Raw genomic sequence first — 27,149 nt, 5'->3', positions numbered from 1 at the left:
GCGCTGCAGTTTCTGAGACCATTATTCCAGCTAGTTTTGCATGGAGATGAGATTTCTCCCGATAGCCTAGCACGGCATCTCTTCTGTGCTCCAGGCCTCAAAGCATTGTCACGCTCCGGGAACAAGACCGTGACAACCTCGCGCTTGGCTGCCGTGTAATTTCCTAAATGATTTGTAGCTGACAGCTGCCTATTGTGCTTTCCCCGGAGCGGTGCTCTGACACAGACGTTCCCTTCGTTTGTGCAACGCGGTGGCAATTAACTCCCAACACGTCTCGTTGGAACGTGCTCACGTCATTTGTTTTAATTGTGCTTGGCCTGAACCCGATGTCCCCCTGCCGAGGTTCAGGTGACGGGGTTTGTGGGCTTTGGAAGGAGTTCTCTTGACCCCAAACCCTCTAAGTGGCTTTTCTAGGCTTTAGCTATGTCTTCTCAGCCCGTTCCTTTCCTCTGCACCCTCTGAAGCAGTAGTTTTTCTCCGAGGATTAATCCTTCTCCCTGGGGATGATCCTTTGAAAGAGTTGCCTAATCTGGGAGTGTGTCTATCTGTCTAGTCCTGCAAAGGCACAGTAGCCCGATATCCAAGGTGAGGTTGCAGCTTATGAAACCACTGCAAGAGCAGCCGTGAGCACCAGAGGTCTCGAAGACGGGGACCAGCCTGTCGAAACGAGCCGGCAAAGGAAGGAGGGAGGACCCGGGGCCCCCGGAAGAAGGGGGATTTGCAGAGGCTGCGTAAGGACCGGAGGCATAACGTGTCCTGTGCAACCGTGACCGATTTCGTGGCCGCGGTGACATGTTCCAGGTGGTTCGCAGGGGCAGCCGTGCCGTCATGCCAGTATTCCCATTGTTATGAACCCTTCACGGCACTTGATTTCCAAGGTTTCTTGGCAGGACACGCTGACTCGCTTCATTGTGCCTGCCGCTCGGACCGTAAACAGTCTCTCCCCGCTGAGAAAGCGCAGGTGATCTTTGTGTAGACGGCGACGGCATTGCCCTGGGCGCCTTCTCGAGGCCTCGCAAGCAGCCTGTCCAGAGTCCCTTGCTCCCCGCAGATCCGCACCAAATGGCGTGGCTGTCCCAGTTATGACAAGGACCCACCAAAGCCGGCCGTGCTACGGCCGGCTGCACTTCGGGTGGTGTCAAAGACATCCTCGGTGTGAGATTGTGGGAAAATGGGACCTCAGGCTGATTTCCAGCAGAACCGTGCCCCCCACACCCGCCCCCCACACACCCCAACCCCGCTCCCAGCCCTGCCTTCACATCACTTTGTACATGGGGGCAGAGACGAAAGGAGGCTCCATCTGCCCGTCGGACGTCTGACACTGTCTCCTCTTAAAGTCTACCGTCGGGTCTTTCCTTCAGAAATATCATTTGACGCAGCTAAACCCGTCTCAAGCCACTTACCAAATGTCCAGCCAAAATCAATTGCCTGGTAGACAAAGAGTGTTAGCAGAAAGTCAAGGCCTCAATAAATATTACCAGGCTTATTGTACTGGTGACAGATTTGGAGGGCTGTTTCCATACCGACTGGACACCTGCATGCGTGCGTGTCTGTATATATTCATGATCTGCCTCCATAGAGCTCAGCACGGCAGACTGCGTGCAGGCTACGCAGCCACCTGCACCATGAAGACAACCCGGGGTTTTGTGCTCGTCTTCCTAGCATTTGGCTGCTTCTCAGGTGAGTGACTCTTGCCTGGATCTGAGTCAGTCCTGGTCAGCTTAAAAATACTCAGGCTGGGGAAAAGCCCCCTTGTATGAAGGGCGGCGTTGACCCAGGGGCTATGCACCGCAAAGACCGACACGCCGAACCGCGGTCCATGCACCTCCTATGCTAGCACCTTGCATTTTGTGACCATGCGTGATTCTGCGCCCAGCACTATTTGCGGGCACAATACAGAGCATGGGTGTCTGGGTACCTAGGAAGAGAGCACAGCCAGATGTGCTGACACCCACTATTGATCCATGCACATCTGGCAGGCCCAGCGTTGGACCTTGCGGCGTGCATGGTAAATTCCCTGCAATATTCTCGCTGGCTGAGATGCAGCTGCCAGGAAAGGGCCGGGCAATGCCAGAGGTCGACAGTCATCTTCAATACTGAAGCAAGAAGTGCAAAAGTGCTGCTTGTTACAAGTGCACGCTGTTGGATCTGCGTGTTGCATGCCACGCTTGCTGCACAGGCTTATTTGTACTACTCATCGTTCACCTGTGTAGAGGGGACACCTTTTCTGCAATAGACTGTAGCTATTTTTTGTGCCATGGAAAGGTATGAAAGCAAAAAGGGAAGGAAAATGAATTGGTTTCTTGATTAATAAATTCCCAGCCCATGAAACAAAGCAGTAAAATAAAAGAGCTCCGTTCCATTATGTTAAATGGTAAGAAAACCCTCTCATTTATCAGCATGGGACCATGCTCTAAACAGGGTTTGTTCAGACCAAGGTGCCAGTCACTGACAACCTCTGGATTTGAAATTGCCTGTAATAACTCAGCCCTTGGGCATCTAACTTCTGTGTCTGGCAGGGACGCTGGAGTAGTTCACGTGTCCTATCTGTGATTTTTTTGCAGATGTTGCCTCTGGGGTTGAGGTGAGTAGCTGATCTGTATTTCCCTTTACTTCTTCCAGATGTCTAGCCTGGTATAAGTAGTTGCTAACCACATTGCCAAAGGGGTGATAAATGTTGAAACCCTCCCATCTTCTACTTATCATATAGTGTCATTTTCCTCTGAGAATTTCACCAAAGATGTCTGTTATTCTACTATTAACTGTGCAGCCGTGCCACATTTCAGTTAAACACCAGGAAGAACCGCATTTCATAACCAGCCTCATTGATTTGGGTACAGTTTATTTGATCAACTCTAAAATTGGTGAGAGTAGTTTAGCGCACTGAGAACCAAACCCGCCGAGTTACAGACATGCAAAAGAATAAAAACCTGCACTTCATCCGCACGTCAATACACACCGAGACCGATGTTGTTTGATCCTCACAATCTGTATAAGATACTGGGACGCCAAGAGGCAAGCTCCATCGCAGAGGCCAGGAAGAAAAATACCAATAACCAATTGTGCCATGAGTGTAAAGACTCCTGTTGGCATCCCTAGGAGATCATTTTGGCAGTGCATGTATAGTCTTAATTCTAGGTTTACACTGATGGTTTGACTTGACCTTCAGGTTGCCACTCATCCCCTGCACCGGGGCAGGCTGGGGGGATGTGCTGGGCAGCAGCTCTGCAGAAAAGGACCTGGGGGGACAGGGGACAAGAAGCTGGGCAGGAGCCAGCAGTGTGCCCTTGGTGCCAAGAAGGCTACTGGCATCCTGGGTGCATTGGCAGGAGCGTTGCCAGCAGATCGAGGGCAGCAATTCTTCCCCTCTATTCAGTGCTGGGGAGGCCACATCTGGAGTCCTGTGTCCAGCTGTGGCCCCCACTGCAGAAAGGATTTGGACACATTGGAGAGAGTCCAGTGGAGGGCAATGGAAACGGTTCAGGGGCTGGGGGACAGGACTGGTGAGGAGAGGCTGAGAGAACTGGGCTGATTGAGTCTGCAGAAGAGAAGACCGAGGGGGATTGAATAGCAGCCTTCACCTCCCTGCCGGGGGGCTGCAAAGAGGATGGAGCTGGGCTGGTCTCAGTGGGGGCAGGCGACAGAACAAGGAGCAATTGGCTCCGGTTGCAGCAAGGCAAGTTTAGGTTGGATATTAGGAAAACATTTTACACGAGGAGGGTGGTGAAGCACTGAACCAGGCTACCCAGAGAAGTGGTGCAGTCTCCATCCTTGGAGGCGTTTAAGGCCCAGGCAGATGAAGCCCTGGCTGGGATGATGTAGATTGGGCTGTTCCTGCGTGGAGCAGGGGTTGGACTAGATGTGAGCTCCTGCGGTCCCTCCCACCCTCATTTCTTCTGATTCTGTAAGACGCATGCTCACAGCCACATCATCTGCAGTCAGCTCCTAAGCTTGACTCTTGGTAGCAACCCAGCTGAGACCCTGACCCACTACCAAGCCCCCGGATCTGGGGGTGAGCCTCCTCCTCACCCACCTCTTTCTGTGTGGGTGTCTCACGTGGAATTGCAAAGCTCAGTGATTTGTTCTTCTTCCCAGCTGTGCTTTCCTTCCGTCCCTGGGAGAAACAAAACCAGACAGACTGACTCAGCCCATTAAAAGGAGAAGAATTGAGGAGAGTTGAGGGCCGCTCTCTAACTAGGATGGAGGCTTGGAAGTGCCGAGCAGGGAGGACACGGGAGGGTTGTCTTTCACATAGCAAGTCGTCCTCACTTCTCCTGTGCTAGGGCACGCGCACCGAGCGGGCAGGTCACACTTAGGCTCCCTGTCATATCAAAAGCGCTGCTCCACCACTACTCCTTCATGTTGCCTTCACAGCTCGATTGCAGCGAGTACCCCAAAGACACCACCCCCGAGGGCAAAGAGGTGATGTTCTGCACGAAGATCTACAGCCCGGTGTGCGGCACGGACAACAAAACCTACTCCAACGAGTGCATGCTGTGTGCCCACAATCTGTGAGTCCCGGGGGCACAATATTGGCATTGAGAGCGAGGAGAGCTCCAGACAGGCCCCTTCACCCCGTCCAGCGCTGCTTCATAGCCCCACTTCTGGAGGCCTCTGAACCTCCCGGTGCCCCTCTCCTCCACCCTGATGTCCCTCCGCCGCCTCTTGCTTTTGCTCACTTGGGGGATCCTGGCAGCCTCCCATGCATAAGGTGTGAATGTGGTTCATATCCCCAACACTGACAGCATAATGGGGTGAGTCTCTTGCTAATGGGTTCCCTGCATTATGTGGCTACTGCCTTCGTGGCTGCGTTGGCCTGGCTATGCACGGAGCAACTCCTCGTGGAGAAGCGGCCGAATAGGTCTTTGCATCACGCGCTTACTCCACCCTTCCCCTTAGCAGAAGCTGAGCCATTAAAGGTACTTTCAATGCTGCTGCATTGCAAGAGAGCAAGGGGAGGCTTTTGCTGGGGTGGGGGGATGTGACCCTCTCGCACCCTCGGGCAACACACTTGTGTCCCCAAATCTCTGCAATTGCCGAAGACTGTAACGTCTCTCTCTCTCTTTCTTTCTGTCTTTCTCTCCATCTCCACCAGAGAGCATGGGACGTACGTTAAAATAAAACACAAAGGAGCATGCAGAAAGGTAATTATCCTGTCTAGAGAGATTTCTTGCAAAATCAGGGCTTGGTGGAAGTCCCTCGGCTGCCATTGTCGGACGCCAGCTGGCTTCAGCTCGGGACAGCCTGGGCGTGATAGAAATGGGTTCAGGGCATGCACAGACCACGCACTGCCCTTCTTCCCGGATGTGAATCGGATGCTAACCGCCCTGTGTGGACACCATCCATAAAATGCGCGAGAAGAAAGCGAGGGAGAGAAGAGGAGTGAGGCACGGGCTACGTAGCCGAAGTGTCTCTTGCTGCGCACTTCTGGGAAGGGACCGCTCCGCCGGCCTCTCTGGACCCTGCCGTTTTGGAGACCCCGTAACTGGATCACAAGCTTGGCAACCCGCTGTGCAGAAGATCCCAACCCCTGCTGCTGCCCACAAACACACGTGCACTTTGATGAGTCCCAGCAGGCAGCCCAAGGGTGTAGGGTGCAGCCCACAGCTTCATGTGCTCATTTATTTGCCCAACGCCATCCCAAAGACACAGTTTGGAGCGTCTGGAAGCTAGCCCACCCCGGTATTACGTCTTCAAACAGTAACATGAGGGGATTCGGCTACTCCACTTCCATACAGTCAGAACGACAGCGTTTCGTTCATTTAAACCACGTGTGATCTGCAGAGCAACAACTACACACCGCGCTGGAGAAATGCCGAGGGGAGGCAGATTTGCAGCTGGTGTCTGTGGCTTGCGCTGCCACCCATGCTGCAATGAGGACTGGCGCCCTCTGAACATCTGGTGCAAGGGGCTCTTATACGCACCCCTGGAACGTGGTCTGCTAGCCTATTTCCATGCACTGAAATATATGGGTTAGCCCCTTAATTGTCCAGAGCTTACAGAAGAAATGAAAGCTCATTATTTTTTGTTCAGATCCCAAATGTAATACTTGATTCGATGCAAAGGCTGCGGTTCCCTCCTTCATGTTGCTGTTCCTTTGCAGCTCGATTGCAGTACGTACCCCAAAGGCACCACCCCCGAGGGCAAAGAGGTGATAGCCTGCCTGGAGATCTACAGCCCGGTGTGCGGCACGGACAACAAAACCTACTCCAACGAGTGCATGCTGTGCGCCCACAATCTGTGAGTCCCGGGGGCACAATGTTGGCATTGAGAGCGAGGAGAGCTCCAGACAGGCCCCTTCATCCCGTCCAGCGCCGCTTCATAGCCCCACTTCTGGAGGCCTCTGAACCTCCCGGTGCCCCTCTCCTCCACCCTGATGTCCCTCTGCCGCCTCTTGCTTTTGCTCACTTGGGGGATCCTGGCAGCCTCCCATGCATAAGGTGTGAATGTGGTTCATATCCCCAACACTGACAGCACAACGGGGTGAGTCTCTCGCTAATGGGTTCCCTGCATTATGTGGCTACTGCCTTCATGGCTGTGTTGGCCTGGCTATGCACGGGGCAACTCCTCGTGGAGAAGTGGCACATGGTGGCAGAAAAATGCTTCTCATTGTGCGTTGACTCCACCCTCCAGGCCAGTCTCCCCGCAGCAGAAGCTGAGCCATTAAAGGTATTTTCAATGCTGCTGCATTGCAAGAGCAAGGGGAGGCTTTTGCTGGGGTGGGGGGATGCGATCGTCTCGCACCCTTGTGCCGGCGTATCTCTACAAGACTGGGCTCTGTAACATCCATCTCTCCCTCCCGCCCCTTCTGCCTTTCTCTCTACCTCCGCCAGAGAGCACGGCACTAACATTGGCATCCGACACAAAGGAGAATGCGGAAAGGTAATTATCCTGTCTAGAGACATCGCTTGCAAAATCAGGGCTTGCTGGAAATCCCTCAGCTGCTATTGTCAGATGCCAGCTGGCTTCAGCTCGGAGCAGCCGGGGCGTGATGGAAATGGGTTCGGGGCACGCACAGACCACTCGTTGCCCACGGTGCAGCGCATCCCTCCTCTTCCAGCAGAGAGAACCAGATGACGCTGCTGCAGACACGAGTGGCCCTGTCTGCAAAGGAAGAATAGGTTTAAATATTGCGCCCTATGGCCTCCAGGGCTTGAGCTGGGGTGGGTTTGAGCTGGGGCACTGCTGCGTCTCATGAAGGCGGCTATTGCTCCATTCTACTCTTCCAGCTTGTCTGCAGTAAATACACAAAAGTATCCATGAGCGGTGTCCAAAGCCTGGCCTGCACACCGAACTACAAACCGGTCTGTGGCTCCAACAACGTCACCTACGCCAGCGAATGCATGCTGTGCGCCTACAACGTGTAAGTACTGAACTTAGAAGTTTCTTCCCGAGCCATTAGCAATCGCCAGCGTTCCCAGTAACAGCTTTTAGCAATAGTTGCACGTCTCCCTCCACCTTTCCTTGGACGTTTCAGGTCCTGAGCCCTTTCTTTGCCCCTCGACACTACCCCATGTTTCTTGTCATGGCTCTTGCTCGTGCTCAGAGCCAGAGGTGGGCGCAGCAGCGGGTGACTGGAGACTAAGCAAAGAAAAGATCGGGCCCGAGTGCTATCCCACGCGATCCACTGTAGGAAGACAGCACGGCCACCCGCTAGCAGGGTTGTACCAATCCGTGAGGTTGATGCTGCCTGGCTGGAGAAAACAAACCATCGCGGGCACACGTCTCCCACGTCTCGTTTGTTAGACATCAGTTCAGTTCATGCTCTCGGCTGGGCCTCCTGACTCCAGTTTTGCCTTTTCCAGGGAACATGGGGCCAACATCACCCTGCAGCACCAGGGGCCGTGCAAGAAGAAACCAGAACCGGTGCGTGTGGAGGGATGCTTGGTCCTCATCCCACTGACGGCTGCGGGAAGAGTCCCAGGGACTCGACAGGCTAGAACTTTTCGGCTTAGAAAAAGACAGCTGAGGGGGCATATGATAGAGGGCAATAAAATAATGACGTGGAAAAAAGGAAATTGGGACCTACTGGGTGCATGTGCATGAGACGCACACTGTGCAATAGCTGAATAATGCTGTGCAGTAGCGTGCTGGGCAAGACCCGTGCTCACGGGTTATGGCGCAGTAGTATTAGGGTACTGTGCGGTTAGCGTCTGTAAAAACCCGTGCACCGGTGCTGCTGCTGCGTAGCTCTAGTTACTGCGCATTCATTTAGTACTTGGTTATACACATGCTAAACTTAATGCGCAGTAACTACGGTGCATGAATGAAAGTGCAGACGTGCCCGCTATGTATTATCCCTCAGATCCCGAGAGCAAGGGGATCTGCAAGGAAAGTATCAGGAAGCAGGTTTACAGCTAACACAAGGAAGCAAGACTGCCAGAGATATCAGCACGTTCACCTTGGAGCCGGGAATTTCCCAGGGCAACTAGAGACATGCCAGCGGCCCCGTGTGCGGGGGAAAGACCACCGTCCCCCGGCTCCTGGCACACGCTGCGCTTGGCTTGCATTGCGCAGGGCTCCCGGGTGGGGACGCAGCCTGCACGCTTAGCTCAACTCCCCTGGGACGAAGCTCGGCAGATATTCGTTCTTGGCAGCGAAGTAGACGATCGTCCTTGCTCCTGCACTTGTGGCAAGGGGCCTGGCCCCATTTGCCATTTGCCCCTTTTACAACGGGACCTCGCAATTCATTTTGCAGGTTGACTGCCGTGACGCTGCGGGACCGGCCTGCACCCTGGAGTACATGCCCATCTGTGGCTCTGATGGCAAGACCTACGGCAACAAGTGCACCTTTTGTAACGCAGTCGCGTACGTACGGGACTACATCGCGTCTCCCCTGCTTGCCACGGGACGAGTGCCTGTCCTCGTCACCGCCCACGTACCTTCCTCTGCTCTCCTGGGGACGGCCAGCAGCACAGGACGTGTGCTTTTCTTTTAACTGAAACCTATAAAGGGCCGAGTAGATGCAGACCGAGGAACGGACTGTTCCCCACCTACACCACGGAGAATTTAGCACTGGGTCTTCTGACAGCATGAAAGACTTCATATTTCTCCGGGACAGCTTGATCTTGCAGAAGGAGTTTCCTCTTTGTCCCATGTTAATAATGAAGGGCCACAGCAAGGCCCCAGGGCTCCAGGGCCAGGTCCCAGCAGATCCCCTGTGCCAACCCCCACGCTCGGTCTCTAACCTGTTTCTTCCTCCGTTTTCCCGCAGGCAAAGCAAGAAGACTCTCACCTTCGTCCGCTATGGAGTATGTTGAACCTTTCCCGCCGCGGTGTCCTGAAAGAGCCCCCCAGGACTTCCCACGCGCTGGCAGGGGTTGCCCAGAGGCCTGGCGCTAGCTCACGTGCGCTCGCCCCGAGCGCCTCGCTTCCTGCATCAATAAATAGCTCAGCAGCATCGCTCGGCCTCGTGTCCACGCCGTGCCCTCTGCGGCTGTCCTTGCCTTGGGCCAGGGGTGATGCCAGCGCCTGCGTTTCATGTCCGTTCGCGGCGGGGGGAAGCCCCGAGCTCCTGGGACGGTCACGGGGTTGGGGGCAAAAGGAAAGCACAGAGGCAGAGAATAGGTTGTCTCCGGGTTTGGCAGGGAGGACTCCTGCGGCGCGCTGCCCGGACCAGGAGGAGGGGGCACGCTCCCCCCCCGGCGCCCCGCGGGCTGAGCTGGTCGGTAGGAGCTGGAAGCTGGCCGCTCTGCAGGGACCTTTGGCTCCATCCCAGGGGGACGTTTGCCCTCCTGAGAGTTCGCCCACGGTGCAGGTCGGAGGTGGGTCTGGGATGTCGCCCGGCATTTCCCTGCAGGTCTTTTCTCTCAGCAGCCTGCAGCGGCTCACAGGGAGTCGTTCTTCGCCCTCCGTCCTGGTTTCCACTTCCCGCCCCCGAATAAACGAAAGCAGCACGCTCGTGCACGGCCCTGGCACTTTGGGGGTGATGCCAGATGCATCTCTCCCCCTCTGCACACCCGTCCATCCGCCTCTGGCGGCCCCGCTCCCTGCCTGGCGCGGTGGGCTACTGCCAGGGATGATGGAGGTGGGCTGGTCCTGCTTGGTCCTCCTGAGGTCCCTGCCAGCCCTCGGTTTTGATGGTTTCACTTCTGGATAGGGCTACGAGCTCCGTTAGCGAGGGGATCCGTGCTCAGCCAGGGCCTGCTTGGCATTTGCCTCTCCCGGGTGTCGGGACACGCAGGGTTTTTTCTCACGGCAAACAAAGAAGATGCATGATGCTGCATCCAAAAATGTGCGGTCTGCCCCGTGCCCTCCCGCGGTCTCTGAAAAACAAGCCCGGGTGAATCATTGCTCTAGACGCTGACTGCAGAGGAGTTGCTTTGATGGTAAAGGGATAACTCTTCCCTTTCTATCCATCCCCTTTCGAGCACACCCCTCGACAGGGTCGGTGACTCTCAGCCGGGGCGCCGGAGCGCAAACACCACAACACAACGTGATTCACAACACGAGCCCAGCCATTTCAAACAGCGATCCACGGGGTCACAAACCATCCGACCCGAGCACTTTGCAACAGCAGAATTGCGCTGGTATTTTCCGTCATCACGAAACAAGTCAAAGCGAAGAGCTGGCGTTCTCCAAAGGGGTCTGGGGTCTACCAGGGTCGAGAAGCACTGATATAGGACATCCTATAGCTTTATTAACAAGCCATAAGGGGCCACTCACATGTTTAAGGACCAAGGGATTTCTTTGAGCCCACAGCTCGTCTCTGCCCCACTTGCCTTTACAGAGAGCGACCTAATTACTTGGGCTGGGTGTGCAGACCTGCTCGCCTCGCGTGGGGAGGCGCGTGCCAGGCCTGAAAGGCATCGCAGGGATCAAAGAACAGGATGGGGAAAACCCCACGCTGGAGGGAGCTTTACAAGAGGGTTTGCACCTGACAGCCCCTCCTGTGCTGCGTCCCCGGAGCGCTGGTCTCACGCCCGCTTCTGCGCTGCGTCTTGGCCCTCGCGGCAGTCGGTGTTCGGCGGCTCTCGGCAGAAGGCGCTCGCTCGGCCGGCACGCGATCCCTCCCTGCGGAAAAGGCTTCACGTGGCATTTCACTCGATCCCAACTCCCCTCACTGGCTTTGATAGCCAGTGCTGTACCTAGACCCCTGGCAGCCCCAGGTGAACTTTTAGTATCGGCCCCCCTTCGCCAGAGATAAAGATAATAATAATTGGACAACAGGAAAAAAGGGCCCCTTTCTGTTCACGCCTTGGGCAGCCGCGCGGTTCACCCATGCATGTGTCCGGCTCTGTTTATCCATGATAGCCCCGGCCCAGGTTGTCCTGGGTCCCTCCATGCGGCAGAGCTGCACAAAAGGACTCTCCCCTGGCAGCCTGGACACCGCATCGCCCCAGCCAGCCTTCAGTGCCAACTTGTCCGTTCTCGCGCTGTCGAAGATGAGCAGGGACCCTCGAGTGTTGCAGAGCTGAGATGGCAGAGAAGGTGTGAAACCACACTGGAAACCCCCATGCCAAACCCTAACCCTAACCCTAACCCATCCCCCTGCCTGCAGCATACCACTGCGTGTGCATTTTGCCGTAGGTCGTGATCGTCAGCGTGCAAGTCTCACCAAGGGGATCCGGCCCCTGCCAGCTGCACACACCAGACGCTGCTCTTCTATCGGGAACGTTTCTGCTGTGGCTACGTTGCACCAGCACACACTGCGCCCCAGAGCGCGCGGCCCACGGGGGCTCAGATGGCACGACACGTGCCAACACGCGTGCCAGTACCAGTGGTGTATGTGCAGGGATAAATCACCTCCTCATTTTGATTAAGGTGAATGCTCTGCTTCTCTGGCACAGATGCGGTTACGTTCCTTTACTTTGCATTTGCCTAATCCCTGCCTCGCTGTGCCTTGAGGCTCAGTGGATTTCCAGCTTTGCTTTCCCATGAGCGTCCAAGTGCTGGGGAGTTTTGGCAGGAGAAGCCAGCACACCAGGACATGTTTCCACTGAGCTACGAAAGCAGAGGTCACATTTTCAGGGGTCGCAGCTGGGTTCCCCCCACGCCCTGCAGTAGCATTCGGCTGTTTCACCAACACAGGATTCGGCCCTGAGCCTCCCTGCAGCCGGACAAATATTTCTTAAAACCAGCTGGAATCTGCCTTTTGCTGCTCTGTTGATATTTGCACCGAAGGGGAGGTGCTATTGAGAGTCCCTGTGACTCTGGATAGTCTTTGTCTCTGGGGCCAGGAGCTGACTGGTCTCTCTCAGACCAGTGCTCCCATGCAGGGCGTGTTATCGGACAGCGAGAACAAGGAGCAATGGTCTCAAGCTGCAGCAAGGGACTTTAGGGGCTATTAGGAAAAACTTTCTCCCTAGGAGGGTGGTGCAGCACTGGAGCAGGTGGCCCAGAGAGGTGGTGGGCTCTCCATCCTTGGAGGTGGTTAAGACCTGGCTGGACAAAGCCTTGTCTGGGATGATGGAGTTGGGGCTGGTCCTGCTCGGACTAGATGTGACCTCCTGCGGTCCCTTCCCACCCTCAGTTTCTATGAAACTCTCATCTCTGACTCTTTCCTTTGACTCCTACCTTCCTGGAGCAGTGGTTGGGATCTCATCTTGCAAGACCTTGAAGAACGCTGAATCCTTGCCAGCACCCATGGTATAACGCTGCCATCGGCTCCTTTTGCTCCCTGGGGCTTCCTGATCTCTGAGGATGCTCCTGGTCAATGAAACGCCATTGGCAGTCATTCTCTGCCTGATTTCAAAGCAGTGTGCCCTGTGACATCTCCCTTGTGCTGCAAAGGCACCGTGGATTTCCAGCTTTGCTTCCCCACGAGCAGCGCTTCAAGGGAGGAAGCACCTTGCCCCTGTGACGGATCGGACACACAGAGCACATGATCTCCTGAGTCTACAGGGGAATCAAAGTCTTCCTGCAAAGGAACTATCCTGAGACATCTCCGTAGCATCCCTCTTTCTGCAAGAGAGAAAGCAAGGGGATGGGAGGGTGCCCAGGCAGCGCTGCCAGTGCAGGCTGGCATACCCCTCCAGCCGTGCCAGGCAGAGGCAGTTTGGGCTGGGCCGGGCCACTCACATCCCTCTGGGCACATAGTTGGTTTCTGTCCACCTTTGCACCCCTTAATGTTCACCTCTCGTGAGAACCAGGGCAGGAGGCTGACGGTCACTCCCGGGCCCGGAGCCTGCTTCCACCAGTCCCGCCCAGGGGCATGTCTCAGGTGACCATTTCTGCCCCCCGAAACCCCAGCTGCACTGCAGTTCCTATAGCAGCTTGCAAGGGTGGGCTCCCTGCCCCTGCCTGCGTGCGTGCAGCTCTGTCCGTGGGGTATTTAAGGGACGCGAATGGGGCAGAGTCAGCCCCGCTGGGTCAGCAGCTGTTCTGCGCTCCTCACTCGCTGCCGCAGGGTGCAGGCGACTCTGGACATCCTGATGGATCCAGGGAAAAGCTCAGGGTCCTGCGGTTACTTGCTGCTCCTCGCAGGCACTGAAGTGCGAGCAGTGCAGCGTGCTATCGGCACGGCTCCAGCGCCAGACAGCTCGTCGGAAGCAGCAGGAGAAAGTGCGGGGTCGTTTAAGGGGATCTGCAGGAGAAGAGAAAAATGGGGTCAAATTCTGCTGTTTGATCCTGCAGCCAGTGGAGTTACCCAGGCAGCACCTGGCTGGGGGCATTTCCCAGCCCTCTACCTCGGGGAGACCCCTGCTTGGGTTGCAAATGACTCCAGTAGACAAGGCTCTTTGGGTAAATCTGATATCTTTTACTAGAGCGGCTCAAACAGTTGGAACAATTCTTCTTTGCAATGACTCCAGCGCTATTTCACTAACAAATCTGCTCCAGCAATAATAATAAAAAAAAATCCCCCTTCCTCTGTACCGAAATAGCTCCAGGGCCAATTCATGCGGGAGCGTGCTGTCTGTCCCCGGGGGCATTTTGTGCCAGGCTTATCACTCGGCTGTCTCTGCACCAGGGGCATGGCAGCCAGACTCTCAAGTGATGCTAAGTGGGTGATTTGTAGCACCCGAGGGCATTGAGCCAATTTGTGCCAGCTGGGGATCTGGCCCCTGGCTCCCATGCAATCCTCTCACGAATCCCAGACACCACTGTAGGTGATTTCTTCTCTGGCTACAGCATGTTGCTAAACTGGGAAGAGGAAGAGAAACCCAAAGGCAGCTGAGTGCGGCGATTCAACACGCTCTGGACTCGCAGAACAAATTCCCACAGGAACTGGAGCTTCTGGCTCAACACCTGATTCATTAAAACTTTGCAGCACAGTGCAACTCTTGTTGGGCAAACACTAGGAGCTGATTCAACAGGAAGGAAATGCTCCTCCTTGCACTGAGCGGCATGGAGCACATTTTACTGTTTGCTGCACGTGTTCTCTTGTTGTCCAGGGGCACTTGTACACGTGGCGCTTGGACCAGGGCGCTTGTACACGTGGCGCTTGGACCGGGGCGCTTGTACACGTGGCGCTTGGACCGGGGCGCTTGTACACGTGGCGCTTGGACCGGGGCGCTTGTACACGTGGCGCTTGGACCGGGGCGCTTGTACACGTGGCGCTTGGACCGAGGCGCTTGCACACGTGGCGCTTGTGCACGTGGCACTTGTACACATGACGAGGAAAGTACAGTATGGGAATCCTGCAGGTGGGGGAGGCACTGCAATACAATCATTTCAGACCCTTTATTTCCAACTCACCCCCTCAAGCCAAAAACCCCCCTCAAAAGCAGACAATTTCTGTCAGGAGCGGTGAGGCTTTCTCAGACCGACGTTTTAAACCAGGAATGAATGTTTGCCAGAAGCGAAGGAAAGGGCGGCCTGTTTTCTGATGGGATGAAGGCACCTTTCTTTTTTACCTCCCAAGAACTCACAGCGATGGGCTGGGCTGCTGTGAAACGTCCCGAATGTCTATTCTGAGCCCAGCTTCCAGCCTGCCAGTCCCCAGTGATATTTTATATGGAAGTCTACATGCATGTGACTGGAGAGGGCTAAAAGGGACAATGCTCCCAAACTGCGACCTGGCCCTCTGCGGCCGGGGCTACTTCCCAGCTCCAGTGGACGGGCGCAGCTCTCCCTCGCTCGCTGCGTCTGGCCGTAACTACTGAACCCCGCCGATGAAACTGTTGTGCAGCGATCTTGCCACACTTTGTGTCCTGACAGCTTTCGGGGCTCCCAACAAGACGTATCAGCGTGCAAGGGACCGCTGTGCCCCCTGTTACAGCTTCAAAGCGGGATGCCCTGAATAGCACTCATCAAAAAACACAGGCATTTTTCAGTGCAGAAAAGGGACCATCTTTCACAGACCTGGCCAGCTCTGACAGCGAGCTACAGACCTGAGATTTAGCAACCGCCTCCCGCGGAGAGCAGCGTGCGGAGCCCGCAGGGGAGTCGGCGCGGCAGTGGCCTTTCCCGTCGGTCCAGAAGAACAGCCCGGGCGCCCAGCCGGCCCTCCACAACACCGCAGGGAGCCACGTGTATGTGCAGCTCTCCGGGGCCTGTTTTCTCTCTCTCATGACAAGCCAAGAGGAGTGCAAAGGAGGAACATATGGGCAGAGAAATGGCTCCATACAGTGAGGCCACAGCCATTTCATCTCGTGCATTTGCAGCTTGCTTGTACCCACACAACACAGACCCTTGCGTGTTCGATGGTGAGCTCCCGTCATGCCAAGAAGTGTTATTCCAGTTGGCAGCGCAGATGGTGCCACTTGCTGGCATAAACAAGATCTCAAGGCTAATCTCCTAAGTACCTACACCTCCCTTCTTATGGTAAAGCTGCTAATAGCCTTTGCTGCACGCGCTTTCCTCCAAGAAGGAGAGCAGCAAGCTCATTTCACCGAGAATCCCAGCGCCTCCTCCTCCTCCTAAGACCTGAGCGCACCCTTCAAAGCCCGGCCAGGCAAAAATCATCACGGCCCAGGCAGAAATGCTGCCAGGAAGAAGCCAGGCACGAACTCCAGGATGCAAAGCACAGAGGAGGGGGATTTCACTGGTGGCAACGAGCCCCGGTGGGGGGCAAAGATGCTGACACAGCTGGGGAGATGGTAGCCAGTTGTCCCTGCCAGATGTTTGACCTGCAGGATTGACTTGCTCCTGCTGGCAGCAAAGCCAGAGGTTCCTGGCTAAAGGGTCCTGCCCTCTGCTCCGGGTCAGACCGATCGCCCTACTTGGGGGCAGGAAGGGATTTTACCCCGGGGTCAGAGCTGTATGTGCAGAGGGGTTTTGCCTTCCTTTGTAGCGGGGGACATGGCCCTCTTCCAGGGATTTCTTGAGCATATATTAACAACATTTCCTAGAAGCAGGACACGACCTGCTGTGGTTCCCCTGCTTTCCCTGCGGCAGGTCAGGGTGCTGGGTCGGCGCTGTGCCAGACTTGATAGTCAGCTTCTATAGGGTTTAGATGATGGATGTGTCTGGGGCGGTTGGGACGGGGCTGATCCTGCCTGTGGCAGGGGTTGGACCGGCTCTGGGGCTCCCCGCCAGCCCCGCGGCTCGTGCGTCTGTGCGATCGGTTGGGGTCAACTGCAGCTCGCGATGCAGAGAATGTGGTTGTGCAAGTTGGGAAATGAAAGCGTTTGTCAAGCCAAGCCCTGTAATCCCCAGGGACTAAGTGCTAATGCCGCGGCTCGTTCGTGATTCGGTCAAGACTCCTGTTGCAGCAAATGGGCCGTATCCGCCACGCTGCACCGTGCTGCCAAAACCCAAGGGCCCTTTCAGGCACCGTTGACCAACATCCCTGCGCCAAGACCCGCCAGCATTTCCTAGGGCACCGGGAAGGATGTTTCAAGACTCGGGAGACCCTTCAACCCACTCCCCGATCGTCCGCAGGTGACCGGCACTTTCCAAGCAAGCAAACATGCTGCCCGGCCCCTCGCAGCCTTGCATAACTCAGTCTCTGCAGGGAGCCTTTCTTTAGGCAACATCTGTATTTGCTTTTCCTGCTTCAGAGCAGGCACATGCCGTTTAATCATGTCTCATTCTCCTGACAAAGCCCTATAAGACTTTAATGATGCTGTATAGACGTTGACATCGAATCCACCCTGCGGCATGCAGGTTATCGGGTGAACCCTTGCATCATCTGCACTTCCAGATGTACAGCTGACGGCCTAGATTCAGCCGCATATAATGGGGCCGATGCTTCCCTCGGGCCTTACCCTGTGTTAGCAACTATGGCAAAGCTTTTAAAACAAAAATGCCTCTGGTGTCGAACCGGCCCAGACGCTCGTGAGACCCCGATGGCTTGCAAGAGCGAGCTGCATTTCACCCAAGCCCTGTTCAAAGCTAATTTCCATCTGTTGTTCCCATGACATCCTTCCCGGACTCATCTCCGCTGCCAGCGACAAACAGCTCTTTTGTGCCGCGCTGGAACGGTACCCGTAAGCTCCAAAACTTAGATGTTTAATGCTTTGTCACCCCAGCCTGTTGGCAGGAAGAGGTAGCACGACACGAAAGTACCGGCGAGGACGGGGAAAGGTGGTCCCATGACGATCGCAGGGTCCCGACGTCTCTGGAGAACCCGCGGGTCCTGCAAAGGGTCAGCGTAAGCCTGAGGCATCTTTGAAATCCCATGTAAACCTCTCCAGAGATCTGTCCCACCAAAAGCCACGGTGCAAGAGCATGTGGGGAGCTTTGAACACCTTGCAACCTATGCAATGCAGCAGGCTATCTATCGCCTATAGATTTTGAGTGCAATAAAGCTGCCCACATCTCTGGCCCTTCCTTTCCCAGTTTCCCTGCAGATTGTCACTGCTTCTGGCGCTGAGACAATGCCCTCGTTGTCCAGAAACTACAAACCACCTTTGTGCCACAGAACCCCTTTGTTAATGAGCTGGGTGGTACGCCCGTGTTTGTTCACTCTCCCGGGCACTCTGCTGACAAGGAAGCAGTCTTTACAGCTTAGCACCATCACCCATAAAAATTGGCTGGTTTGCAGAGCAAATAATGACTTTAGGAGGGTGAATTTGCAATCTAGATTAGGGAAACACGTCTATATAAAGAGAAGCAGCAAGGGAGCTCTGTCATCTGCTCAGACGAGTGGGACCACATCGCTGCTCCCATCATGATCGCGAGCGTTTTTGGGCTGCTTGGGCTGGTGCTCCTCAGCTGTCTTCCAGGTGAGTTGCTTCCGCGGTGGCCTGTCCGGAGAGGTGGTTGGAGGATGCGATGATCCGTGTTACCTGCAAGCATGGCACCAACCTGGAGGAACGGGTTTGGTGCGTGAGTCCTCTTGGGATGAAACTCATGCTTGTGCGGGGAAGAGTTGCAAAGCTGATGCCTCACCCATGTCCTCCCAGATTTCTGGGATGTAGCTGGGACAACGGTGAGGGCAGAGAGCGAGGTTCAGGTTTTGTTTCTTCTTCCGTAGCAATGGAAAACCCTGTTGTTTTTAATGAAAAATGTAAAAATCCCAATCTTTTTATGAAATCTTAAAAAATCCCCCATTGTCCCGACGCGATGTTTGCCCTGGGCAGACAGAACGTGAGCGGTGGGGAACAGCGCAGCGCTGAGGGCTGGGACACGCGTTACTCTGAACGGCACATGTCGTTTCATCATGTCTCCGTCACGTATGACGATGCCGTGCTTTCAAGTGGCTCCTCATCCGAGACCCTGCTGTGGTGTTACTTCTGCTGTCTCTCTTTCTTCCTGCTCTAGATGCTGTCATCGAAGCAAGTCAGGTGAGCGGCTGTCAATGCCATTTTCTTGCCATTTCCCAGTTGGTCTAATAACAGGTAATGGTGGATGGGCATCATTTTGGAGCCAAGAGTTCTAGTTTTTTGCTTGTCTTATAAAAGGTGGGATTTTCACTTTTGATTTGCACGCAGCCTCCCTAGAGGCCTCGGCACGTGCTCCCCCTGCACCTCCGTAACTGTCTGCACGTGCTGCGTGTCCCAAACGGGAGGGCTGTAGCGTAACCGAGTATTGCAGGCAAAAGGCTGCACGGCTGGCCCCGTTGCGATGAGGGGAAGCATCACAGCCATGTTTCTGGGATGTTTGCCTCCTCTGCAAACGGGAAATCAGCTTGCCACAGCTATTGGCCACCATTCGCTTTTTCGGGGAAAATTCCTGCCCTTTGTTGTACGTCAGACGCTTCGGGGAAAGGCGGGTGGAAGCGATCTGATGCAATTTGTGGCAGCGGGAGGTAGCCAAGGAGGAGAGGAGCAAGGCAGGGAAGATGCAGTTGAACCCAATGCGCCCCGTGGAAATGCCTCTCTTTCTGCAGGCCGACTGCAGCAGCTTCAAGGTAGGCGCCACCGGCCTCGTGGCCTGCCCGCGAATCTTCCAACCCGTGTGCGGTACAGACGGCATCACTTACCCCAACGAGTGCTTCCTCTGCACACGAATCTTGTGAGTACTCCGATAAAGACTTGTAACCAACTCAAAACTGGAGCTGGTGAAAAACGGGAAATCCCGGTCAGCGAGGATTTCCAGCGATACGTGGCAGTCTCGGGCCTGATCCCAGGAAGCCACGAGGCCTGAACGTTTCCAGCCATGTAAAAAGGTCTGGAAGAATTTTTTTTAGCCAGTGTCAAGGTTTCATTTGGTGGGACAAAAAGAGAAATGTTTTCTCATTTGCTTGTTGCATGCGATATCATTTACAAAGCATTTGTGATGAAAAGGCAAAAAAAAAAGCAAAGTAACTTCATTTTCTAAAAAAAAAAGCAAAGTAACTTGATTCTGAAAAGGCTTCATTTTGGTTCTTTTTTTTATAAAAATAATGATTTTTTTTGTCAAAATGGGCATGTCTTCATGGAAGTTTTGATACTGATGAAATCACAGCAATTTGGGCTGGACGAGAGCTCAGGAGTCACATCTAGTGCGACCCTGCTCCAAGCAGGACCAGCCCCGACTCCGCCGTCCCAGCCACAAGGCCGTTGGAAAATGGCCTTTTCCAATGGAAAAAAGATGCCACCAAAGCTGCTTCGAGCATCTCTTGGGAAAGCAATGGCATTTCGGCTAAAAGCCCTCACCGCTGGTATCTATAGGGAAGGTCTGGCACGATTTCTACTAGGCTCGTTACCTTAGATTTCACCCCATGCTTTCAACCTCTTCTGATTTCCTTTCCTGTCCCATATTTCGGCTCTTTTAGCTGTACTGGTGCCATGGTTTTGCAAGGAAGGAGATTGCTTGCTGAGATGACTTCAGAGCATTCATGATTTAAATCCCCGGCTTCTCTTTCTTTCTCTCCTTGCAGAAATGGGGCCAACGTCGACAAACAGCACGAGGGGACCTGCTTGCTGGTAACTCTAGATCACATTGCATGGCGGGGAGTGGGGTGAGGAAGGAAGCCCGCTCAGAGACAAACGGATGCTCTAGGACTCGCCAGCTGGGGGGTGACCCCTTGCAGACATCTGTAAATATGTTCTCCGAGGGAGAAAGGGCCCCGGCTCTCACCTGAGAACAGCTTTCTATCTGAGCGGGTTGAATAGTGCACGAAATCAGGAGGCACCGAAGGCAGCCTGCAAGCAGAGGGAAGGGGGAGAGCTATCACGTGGCGGTGAATCATTCAATCCTGTGGCATCGCCCAGGCCTCTGGAGGCTGCCATGCGCTGAAAGGCGGGTGAGCGGTGATCCTGGCTCAGCATCGCTGCCCACTGCACCCCACAAGATCTGGGATGCAGTTTCTGGTGCTCATCAAAGTGAACGAGAGAGAGAAAAACCGTGTCCCCCCACATTGAGACATGGGGAAACAGGCAGGAGTTTAACCCGAACGTGCTGTTTTCTCCATGGGAGCAATTAGGCAGGGGAGGGTCCCAGGGCAGGGAGAGGCAATGGGGCACGCAGGCACTCGGGGAGGATGAGAGGTGAGGCCATGCCAACCTGCTCCTCCCTTCCCCAGGCCAATTGCAGCAGTTACCGCTTGAGTGAAGACAACGAAGTCGCCTGTCCCAAAAACCTTGAGCCCGTCTGCGGCACCGACAGCGTGGTCTACCCCAACGAGTGCATGCTGTGTAGGGAAATCCTGTGAGTGTTCACACCTCTCCCGGCACTTCACAGCCCCCGGCTAACGGCTAACGGCTCAGCGAGGTGGCCTGGGACGCTTCCTGCCTCTTTCCCTTCCCTAACATCCGTGATCCTTCGGTTCTTTGATTTTTTTTTCTCCCTCTGAATTTGCTTAATTGTATTCGCTGCCATATAAATGGAAAGATTTCCTGGATGAGGTGGCTGCCCGGCGCTGGCAGATAACTTCTTTTTTCTCTTTGGTGCTCCAGGCGTGGCAAGAGCATTGACAAAAAGCACGATGGGAGATGCGTTCAGGTAAAGTCAAATCTCTGCTCCGGTGCGTATGGCTCAGCCCGGTCCTCCGCTAGCTTGGCTGCTTCGGTGCCCACACCAGTCAGCCTCCCGCTGGCTTTCTCTCAAATGCAGTCTGGATTTCAGTGTGAAATCTTCCAGCGTTGAAGTCCATCTAACGGCGAGGAGCTTGTCTGGTTCTGCCCTTGGTTGTGCCCAACCCTTATTTTTGGGGTGCATGCAGTGGTGCCCACCCCGCTGGCCTCAGCCGTGCCCGTTGGGCAGCCTCTCCCACTGCCCACCCAGTGCTCGCTGCAGACAGACCGGGCAGAGAGAGCTGCCGACGCAGCCGTGGCCCTGTCCTAGGGAGCAGGGGTGGCGGGCTCGGGGTCAGGGCTTGCACTGTGCATATGACTTGCAGGGGGTGGACTGCACCGGCTACCTGAAAACCCGTCCTGGCAAGGAGGCTGCCTGTGCCCTGGAGCACAAACCCATCTGCGGCACTGACGGCACTTCCTACAGCAACCCGTGTGCCTTCTGCACGACCGTCGCGTAAGTGCCCTGGGAATAGCGGGCTCGATGGGGGCTGCGTTCTCCCCCGGGCACGAGGAGGAGACGCCCCGCCGTTCGCTCACTCGCTCTCATCTTGCTTTCCTCCCAAAGGAACGGGGCTGACACGGACTGGAGCAGTGACGGAGAATGTCCCCAGGTAAGGCCCTCGTTACCCGGTGCTGTAACATCTGTGCACACACGCCAGTGCAGCGTGTCCGGGAGGATGGGTGCCTTGCGGGGGCACTGACACCTTCTTATCTACTCAAGCAGCGTCTGTCTTCGAGTTTCTCCCTCCTCCCATTGCCTGCATGACGTTGCCTGCTTGCCCCCTATTTTTCAAGCTCCTCTGGGCAGGGCAGCATATAGCTCATGCCCAGCAGAGCCCTGACGGTGCCCGTTCCTTGCAGGTGGACTGCAGTGACTACAAGGAGCCCAAACCCTTCTGCACGCTGGAGTACCTGCCCCACTGCGGCTCCGACGGCCGCACGTACGGCAATAGGTGCCAGTTCTGCAATGCAGTCGTGTACGTACAGCGCCCGTGGCCCTGAGCCCCTGGGGCCTGCCCGGGGAGGGCCACGGCCCTGGGGTCTTGCCCCTTTCTCCTCCGCCCGAAGGCCCTGCACCGACAGCGGCAGGGCTGTAGCCAGGTCGCTGCTCAACGCAGCGGGAAGCCAGGCTGTTGCAGGCGGAGAGCCTGCAGGTTTGCTCGGCTCCATATTCCCTTCTGACCCCTCCACTCCTCCATCAGCACACAGCACGGGAGGTTTCTCTCTCTGCTTCCCGGGCGGTCAGGCAGGCTCCGGGTCCCCAGGGGTTTAAACTGCATCTGCAAAAGAAAGGGTCCAAAGCGATGGGTCACGGGGAGAAGCCGCCCCGGACTCTCGCCCTGAGTCCCCTGTCTCCAAGCTCTCTCTCTCTTTGCAGGAGAGGTGGTGAGAAACTTCGGTTCAAGCATTACGGGAAATGCTAAATCTCCCGGGGCAGAGCGCACTGACAGCCAGCTTGCTCCTTGCCCCCACGCCATCGCTGCTTTCTTGGTCCCAGGGCTCGGGGGGCTCCTCCGGTGGTCTCGAGCTCTGCCTTGGCTTCATCAATAAAGCGAACTCAGCAGCATCCTCTGCCTCAGCGAGTCCTTGCAGGGCAGGGGGTTATGGCCTCCCGCGTACATGGAGGGGAGGCAGAAACGAGTCTCGGTGCGGGGCCGGAAGGGCAGTGCCACAGGCAGGCGTCAGGATGATGCCTATTGCGTTCCCCGGTGCGAGAGCAAAGGAGAGGGGCCCAGCGAGACAGCGGGCGCAGTATTGCGCCATGGCTCAAGGCGTGAGCTGACCTTCCACTTTGCATGCATGCCGCCGGCCGCCCCCCGGTTGCAGCGGGGGACCAGGCGAGAGGCTCGGCGGGTTTGTGCACACCCCAGTTGTGCTGAGTCCTGGTGGAGCCAGGGGGTTCGAGAGCAGCCTCGGAGACCCGTCCCCAGGCCTGGGGCTGGCAGGTGCCAGGACCCCCAGGGCCATGGCGTAGACAAGGGGGCTGCGTGGCTGAACCAGGCCAGGCTTGCTGATACCCAAGGAGGCATCCAGGGACTACGAACTGTTGCTGCTTTCCCCTCTCCTAGCCTTCCTCACAAAGCTGCTCCCCTAGTCCGTCCCCACGGCTCATTAGCGTCATGTGCCGGGGGCAGAGAGCTGGGCCTGACCCCCTCCCACGGACAGTCTAGCACCTGCTGCGGGACTGCTCCCCGGAAAGGGTTAACAACAGGTTTGGGGCTTAATTAGCCCTGCCTAGGCTTGCTAGGCAGGAGGGAGAGGAGGGACGGAGGAGGGCTCCAGGCAGCCACACAAGCCCTGTGCCGTTTCAGGGGGGACGGGGCGGGCGATGAGCAGGGAGCTTGGGCCAGAAGGTGGATCAGCGCTCCATACGTACACTGCTCTCACAATATATGGGAACATTGCTCCATATGTACACTGCTCTCACAATATATGGGAACATCGCTCCATATATACACTGCTCTCACAATATATGGGAACATCGCTCCATACGTACACTGCTCAAGCAATATACGGGAACATCGCTCCATATGTACACTGCTCTCACAATATATGGGAACATCGCTCCATATGTACACTGCTCAAGCAATATACGGGAACATCGCTCCATATGTACACTGCTCTCACAATATATGGGAACATCGCTCCATACGTACACTGCTCAAGCAATATACGGGAACATCGCTCCATATGTACACTGCTCTCACAATATATGGGAACATCGCTCCATATGTACACTGCTCTCACAATATATGGGAACATCGCTCCATATGTACACTGCTCAAGCAATATATGGGAACATCACTCCATATATACAGTGCTCTCACAATATACAGGATCATCGCTCCATATGTACACTGCTCAAGCAATATACAGGAACATCACTCTATATATGCACCGATCACACAATATACAGGAACATTGCTCCATATGCACACTGATCACACAATATACGGGAACGTCGCTCCGTATGTACACTGCTCACGCCCAGGCTTTACTCCAGCACTGGGCAGAGGAGGCTTGACCGGCAACCCTGACCGATGCCTGGCCTCCTCACATCACATGTTCAGATCCGGGCCAGGGAAGCAGTCGTGCGAGGAGAGCGGAGGGGGAGAGGGCTGCGCTAGCACAGGATAGTCCTGTACCAGGCTGTAATGGGAACACCCCGATCAGGACGTGACACGAGCCCACGGCCCAGGACGATAGAAGAGATGCAAGATACGGGTGGAACGAATGCATCATTTGTTTTCACCGCTGTACAAAAGGAGAATGGGAAAGTTTAGGAACTTGGCAGTGCCCTGCGTGGTGTCACGCCGACCACCTTGTCACAGGTACAGATGTGTTAACACCTGGTCTGATGTACTCATCAGGCCTGGATGCGTTAGGGCCGTGCTGGTACACAGTGAACCTGGCCACGTCTCTGCCACGAGCCCGGCCTGCGGTTGTTCTTGAAGACACGATGGGAGTCGGGATCTCCTGGCTCCCCCTTTGCGCTGGCACCGCAGGTCCTGCGACTTCAGCTCCGACCACACATTGACAGCGCCTAACAGGAGGGCCGAAGAGGGGAGCCCGGAGTGGGGGGAGGTCTCAGCCCTCCGGAAAGAAGGGGCAAGAAGCGCTGGTGGCTCGGTGCAGGGGATGCTGGAGGGGCCGGGTTCACACCCCGGCCCCAGGAGGGTGCAAAGCAACTGCAGAGCGGAGCAAGGCTCCGCGTGCACAGATGCAACGCCCGGCCGTGGCTCACAAGGTGCATGAGTCAGCTCCTGGGCGTGCCGGCGGATCTGGGTCCCGCGTGTGGCCTGACTCACATGCTCACCTCCACCTTCCACTCTCGCCAGCACAGGCGAGGCTGGGGCAGTTTCCAAGGCTGCTAATTAGGTTAATAACCTCAGCCTTGTTTACTTCCCAGCCAGGACAGCGTTCCTGGGGCCGGTAACAGTCCACGTCTCCCAGCGTCCCCCCGCCTGATGTTCAGATGCCGCGCTGAAGAAGACCCCTTGTTTCGGTGTCAGCGCATGGCCCCAGACAGGCCGGCGCAGGCAGGAGAGAGCCGTGCCACCCTCCCCCTAGAAGAGGACGCCGGACTCGCACACCGCCGGCCACTCTCTGCAGCAAAATATCCCCAGACTAAATGGGTGTCAGCCCCAAACACCTCTTTTTACGCCTTGCTTCTTATTGCAGACAAATGCGAGGGATGCTCCAGGCCAGCGCACATCAGTGCGAAGCAGGAAACATTGGTCCATGGGGTAGGCTCTTCCCTCCCCACCGGTGCAGGATTGTTCCCTGGGGTCCTGGTTCAATTCAGTCACCCTGCCCCTACGCCCAGGCAAGGCTGCAAGGACCCGGGTACCCAGGACCACGCAGCAACCAGCACCGCTCAAACACCCACCCTCGTTTTGCTGGAGCCCACGTCTCTCGCGGTGACGGCTCCCTGTTGCATACAGCCTTATAGCTCTCATTTGCTCCCTAGACACCTTCACAAGACACAAGGCAAGACTTTGCGGACTGACACCACCTGAGCCGGTTGCGCTTTGATGAGAACTTTATTAGGCTTTGGCTCATTTTCCCCTGCCTTTGTAACATGTCTCAGCAAATGTCTGAGCCGCAGCGGCCTGGCCTTGCAGGGGTAATTGTGTTCAACGAACCCGACTGAACCAGATTAATGTTTTAGTTTCACTGAAGCCAGCCAGCTCGCACACGCAAGATCTGCCGGAGGCTTTTCCTGCCGTCCTTTCCTGCCGTCCGGCATCGCGTCTCACCGGCTGGCCTGTCTCGGGGGGTGTTTGGGGCGTCCTAGGAGAAGCTACTGGTGTGATGGCAGCCAACACCCTTCTGTCCTGGACCAGGCCGCCCGAATCCTAGCTCATTGCACATCCTCATTGCCCTTCCTTTCCAGCTTGGCACGTCACCCTCACCCATGCGAAGGGCACTTGTTCTCGAGCAGTGGTTTTCACCCGGTGGTCCGTGGGTCCGCAGACCTTCGAAGCGGTCCGTGAAGGACGACTACGATCCTTCAAAACTATGTGAATGCCCACACTGACAGCTCAAAGGGGTCCGCACCGCCGCTCGCACTTTTTTAGGGGTCCGCAAATGGAAACAGGGTGAAAACCACTGCTCTGCAGTACAAACGATGTCCCGCGGGCCCAGAGGTTTAGACTTGGGGCCATCTCTGATTTCACTGGGAGGTTCATATAGTCTCAGTCTTTGCCCTTCCGTTGTAGCTGACGGCTCTCAGAGCCCCCCGCCCCGTCTCCGTGGCCAAACCGATCCTGAAACAACTCTTCCTTTCAGCCCCAGCCCGCAGAGGTGGTTTCTGACATGCAAGGGCCGTGAATCAGCAAACCCTCGTAGGAGTTGCTCCACTGACTTCAAAGGAGCAGAGTAAATAGGACTGATACTTGGCACCTCCAAGCTCAAAGGATCTGTCATGCCCATTTTATGGATGATGTCTCTATAGGAGAGTATCGGCCAAAGGTCACATGGGAAGTAGGTGGAAGAGGTGGAGGTAGACCTGATTGCCCATCCTGTGCTTTCACATTGCCACCCAAAAGAAGAACGGGGCCACGACATACTTTTGCATGTCAGAAGGACTGAAAAACATCCTTTACAGCCATAGCTGAAATAGTTCCCAGAGGAGTGTCGGCCCGTCTGGCTTGGGACTCTCCAAACAGGTGTGAAAAAATGTCACCCCGATGTCTCTCTTACCAAATTTAGACTCACAGCAAATGACTGGTTTTGCAGCCGCTCCTTTCTCCCGGCGTGATTCACTTCGTACCTGGCCATTAAGTGCTGGCTCGCCGCGTTGTAAAACCTGGCTGCAGGCGATCGGTGCAGGCCCGCGCGCTAGGAAAATGACTGGCCGCCCCACTGAATCACGGCTCC

The 27,149-nt window shown here is 55.7% G+C and overlaps 2 protein-coding genes across 2 annotated transcripts; both read left to right on the top strand.

Annotated features, from left to right (window-relative positions):
• Positions 1-1,612: 1,612 nt before the first annotated feature.
• On the top strand, positions 1,613-9,400 carry LOC106737655 (ovomucoid). The gene is made up of 10 exons (XM_019475972.2): positions 1,613-1,680; positions 2,565-2,584; positions 4,375-4,511; positions 5,096-5,144; positions 6,104-6,240; positions 6,834-6,882; positions 7,230-7,363; positions 7,806-7,866; positions 8,699-8,808; positions 9,215-9,400. Exons 1-10 carry the CDS (start codon positions 1,626-1,628, stop codon positions 9,258-9,260), a joined length of 798 nt encoding a protein of 265 aa, XP_019331517.1. The 5' UTR covers positions 1,613-1,625; the 3' UTR covers positions 9,261-9,400.
• Positions 9,401-17,779: 8,379 nt separating this feature from the next.
• On the top strand, positions 17,780-22,825 carry LOC106737427 (ovomucoid). Its single transcript, XM_014609957.3, has 10 exons — positions 17,780-18,050; positions 18,589-18,611; positions 19,157-19,281; positions 20,129-20,174; positions 20,774-20,898; positions 21,147-21,192; positions 21,590-21,720; positions 21,832-21,877; positions 22,128-22,243; positions 22,645-22,825. Exons 1-10 carry the CDS (start codon positions 17,996-17,998, stop codon positions 22,688-22,690), a joined length of 759 nt encoding a protein of 252 aa, XP_014465443.1. The 5' UTR covers positions 17,780-17,995; the 3' UTR covers positions 22,691-22,825.
• The last annotated feature ends 4,324 nt before the right edge of the window (positions 22,826-27,149 follow it).

Source organism: Alligator mississippiensis, chromosome 9 (assembly GCF_030867095.1).
Source record: "Alligator mississippiensis isolate rAllMis1 chromosome 9, rAllMis1, whole genome shotgun sequence".
Lineage (NCBI taxonomy): Eukaryota > Metazoa > Chordata > Crocodylia > Alligatoridae > Alligator > Alligator mississippiensis.
This window is presented reverse-complemented; position numbering and strand designations above follow the sequence as displayed.

Bases quoted from the DNA above. Each gene is read 5' to 3' on its own strand.
- LOC106737655 (XM_019475972.2), top strand. From the start codon at position 1,626: ATGAAGACAACCCGGGGTTTTGTGCTCGTCTTCCTAGCATTTGGCTGC. The intron at 7,867-8,698 runs GTGCGTGTGGAG...TTCATTTTGCAG, and splicing joins GCAAGAAGAAACCAGAACCG to GTTGACTGCCGTGACGCTGC. The intron at 8,809-9,214 runs GTACGTACGGGA...GTTTTCCCGCAG, and splicing joins ACCTTTTGTAACGCAGTCGC to GCAAAGCAAGAAGACTCTCA.
- LOC106737427 (XM_014609957.3), top strand. From the start codon at position 17,996: ATGATCGCGAGCGTTTTTGGGCTGCTTGGGCTGGTGCTCCTCAGCTGT. The intron at 18,051-18,588 runs GTGAGTTGCTTC...TTCCTGCTCTAG, and splicing joins GCTCCTCAGCTGTCTTCCAG to ATGCTGTCATCGAAGCAAGT. The intron at 21,193-21,589 runs GTAAAGTCAAAT...TATGACTTGCAG, and splicing joins ACGATGGGAGATGCGTTCAG to GGGGTGGACTGCACCGGCTA.